At 50.9% G+C, this 3340-nt stretch overlaps 1 protein-coding gene across 1 annotated transcript in view; it reads right to left on the bottom strand.

Annotated features, from left to right (window-relative positions):
• The window catches only part of NAGLU (N-acetylglucosaminidase, alpha), an 8761-nt gene extending 8297 nt beyond the window's left edge, over nucleotides 1-464 (bottom strand). Inside the window, exon 1 of the mRNA XM_015570577.1 lies at nucleotides 416-464. Coding sequence (XP_015426063.1) covers nucleotides 416-464 — 49 coding nt within the window. The remainder of the gene's footprint in view (nucleotides 1-415) is intronic.
• Between the last annotated feature and the right edge of the window lie 2876 nt (nucleotides 465-3340).

The raw sequence follows: 3340 nt of genomic DNA, 5'->3' as shown, positions 1-3340 counted from the left end.
TCGGGAGCCTGGAGCCGGTGTGACCCGCGATCCTTCACGGGCGCGGGCGTCTCCGACGCGCTTTCACACGCGAATCGCTTTCCTCCCGTTCATCCAGACCCCAGTAAATAAATATGCGGAGTTTGTTTAGTGCCGGGCACGCCACCCCTCTCCGGGGAGACCTAGAGCCCACGGACAGCACTTTCGGGAAGACTTACGTTATGGCTGTGATGGTGTGAAGAAATGTAAGGGCGCCCAGCCCAAGGCTTCTTCCAAAAGGAAGTGATGTTTAATCCGAGTTCACTGGGATCGACTAGCAGAAGAGACAGGGGGAGCACCCCAGGCAGAGACAATGTGTATCTGAAGATCCCGAAGGATAATGGAAGGGCTGGGCAGATTTGAGGAATTAACAGAGCGTGCGCAAAGCTGGAGGGGCAGTGGGCCATGGAGCGTGGACTGGCGGCGGGGCAGGGCCCGGTGGACATGCCGGGGTCCCTTCTGGGGTCCTTAAGGAGTTATCTTCATTTACATATTGGGGAATTGAGGGCCAGAGAAAGGAAATGACTCAGACAAGGCCAATAGCGGTAGGAGAGCAGGTCTGGGACTAGAACGGGAACTCCCGAGGCCAGCCTTCTTGCCGCTATTGCCCAACTGCCTCTACTTTTCAGGCTGCCTCTCTGGCAGGGAGGGGTTGAGTGAGGGCTTTGTGGTGAGCCCTTTAGAAAAACTGTTTCTAACAGGATTTTGAATCCTTTTGGAGACAGGTATTGATTTTTTCAGAATGTCAGGCCTGAGGGAAGCCGTTTAGGGACAGGAAAGGGAGCAGAGGAGGATTGCCGATCCAGAGAATCTGGAGTCTGGACTGAAAAAGAACAAGGGAGTCCAGTGGGCTTGCCGGCTCCCTGCCCCAAACACAGCTGCAGGCCCTGCCTTGCTCCTGGCTCTGAGCAGCTCTCTCAGGAGGTGCAGCCCCTGCTCACTCAGTTCCTGGTATGAAAAGGTTCAGCTTTTCTCAGGGAGCACTCCCAAGACCCGCCCGGAGAGATGTGCTCTCAGGGGGCTACAGCCTGCAACACCTCCGCCTAAGCCCTTCTCCACTCCTCTCCAGCATCCCTCACTCGCACCCCATTTTCCTTTGAACACCCCTTTCTCCAGGTGAGCCTTGTCAGGTTCTCCTCCTGCCTGGACCTGTTTGACTGGCATTTCTGGATCTCAGGGAACACGTGGGTGGGGGAGTTGGGGCTCTCTGTGGGGTCTGGATTCACCCAGAGTGGTGGTGTGGGGCAGTAGGTTGGGGACACCATCCAGGGGTTGGTAGTACATTTAAAGCCTGAGTTCGTAGATGCTAGGGAGGAGCTTCAGGGATGACTCCAAGCATGTCACACTCTTTTCTCATCTTCCCCGTCAGGCTGGGAGCATTTTGACAACAGGAGGGGGCTGACTGAAGAAATTAAAGTATGAACTGTTAAGCATTTACTGAAAAATGAGGAAGATGTGTTAATGATTTGGAATGTTCTGCAAGTGGTCAAGCCAGTGGATATAGTACACTCGCATTTGTTGGGTATTTTTTATTTATTCGTTGTTGTTAATCCTCACCTGAGGATATATTTTCCAATAATTTTTGTTTGTGTTTTTTTTTAGAGACAGTGGAAGGGGGCCGGGGGACACAGAGAAACATCGATGTGGATATGAGAGACACATTGGTTGCCTCCCACACGTCCCCGACTGGGGCCAAGGAACAAGCCTGAAACCGAGCTATATGCCCTTAATCAGAATTGAACCCGCAACCCTTCAGTTTGTGGGCCAATGCTCTAACCACTGGAGAAACCTTCTAGGGTTGTGTGCATCTTTTTTTATTTTTTATTTTATTTTTTTAAGTATATTTTATTGATTTTTTACAGAGAGGAAGGGAGAGGGATAGAGTTAGAAACATCGATGAGCGAGAAACATCGATGAGCTGCCTCCTGCACACCCCCCACTGGGGATGTGGCCGCAGCCAAGGTACATGCCCTTGACCGGAATCGAACCTGGGACCCTTGAGTCCGCAGGCTGACGCTCTATCCACTGAGCCAAACCGGTTAGGGCTGCATCTTTTTTTAAAGGCTATGAAAACAGTGGTTGCCCCCCATGGAGTACTAGGATGTTGGGGGTGGGAGGACTTTACTTTTTCAATTAATGTGTGTGAAACAAGTAGGCCTGGCTCTCCTCTCTCCATCTCATCATGTCCTCTTCTGTTCCTGGCCCCTCTGCCTATGTACCCCAGAATGGTGCCCAGCCAATCCAGTTGCCTGTCACAGCCCAGCTAGGATCACGCTCACGTTGCCAGTGCGGAGGAATGAGTCCTTCCCGGTCTGGCCACCAGGGAGCAGCCAATGCCTAGGACATGCCTTGGGTAGGCCAGGGAGCTGAGAAGGCAGCCAGTCTCTTGGATCTGAGGGGAGCTCCAATGCCCCTTCTGTCCAGGGCTCCTGGGACAGAAAGAGGCACAGTCCACCCAGGTCCCCAATGAATCGGACAGACATTGGGTCCGGAAGGTGGTGATGGAATTGTCCCATCTTTATAGCACTGAGCAGGCCCAAAGCCACCCTTTCCATGCTGGTTCTAGGACTGCAAGATGAGGGGCATTCACTGGACAGAGCACACTCACTCAGCAGATGTCTGGGGTCCAGGGATTCCACGAGAAGGGGATCTCCTATTTTAATCCTGCCCCCAAGTGCACGCAGCCGCCAGTCCTAGGCCGTTACCCATCCGCTTTCTGTCTCTATAGATTTGCCTGCTTCACAGAAATGGAATCATATTATGTGGTCTTGTGTCCTGTTTCTTAGCGTCATGTTTCTGAGGTCCATTCATAGTGTTGCAAGTAGCAGTACTTTATTCCTTTTTATTGTAGGTTAATACCTATTATATGGATAGACTGCCTTTTGTTATCCAACAGATGGACATGTGGGTTGTTTCCGTTGGGGGGCTACCATGAAAAATGCTACGATGAACACTGTGTACAAGTCCCCATCTGCCTGCGCATCTTTTCATTTTTCTTCAGTGGATACCTAGAAGTCAACTTGCTGGGTCTTATATTACTTCTGTTTAACGTTTTGAGGAACTGCCAGACTGCTTTCCATTTTACATTCCTACCAGCAGGGACTAGGAGTTCCAATGACTCCACATCCTTGCTGGCACTTGTCATTAACGTTTTTATAAACCTTTGTAGTGGGTGTGAGGTGGTATCTCCTCACGGTTTTGATTTGCATTTCTCTAATGACTAATTATGTGGAGCATCTTTTCATGGGCTTACTGGCCATTCAGCCCGGGGACACAGAGAGCTGACTGCATATTTACTGAAAAACAACAACAAAAACCCCCA

The sequence above is a fragment of the Myotis davidii genome, unplaced genomic scaffold, assembly GCF_000327345.1.
Source record: "Myotis davidii unplaced genomic scaffold, ASM32734v1 scaffold1527, whole genome shotgun sequence".
NCBI classification, from domain to species: Eukaryota; Metazoa; Chordata; class Mammalia; order Chiroptera; family Vespertilionidae; genus Myotis; species Myotis davidii.
The sequence above is the reverse complement of the archived record's forward strand: the minus strand, read 5'-3'. Positions and strand labels throughout refer to the sequence as shown.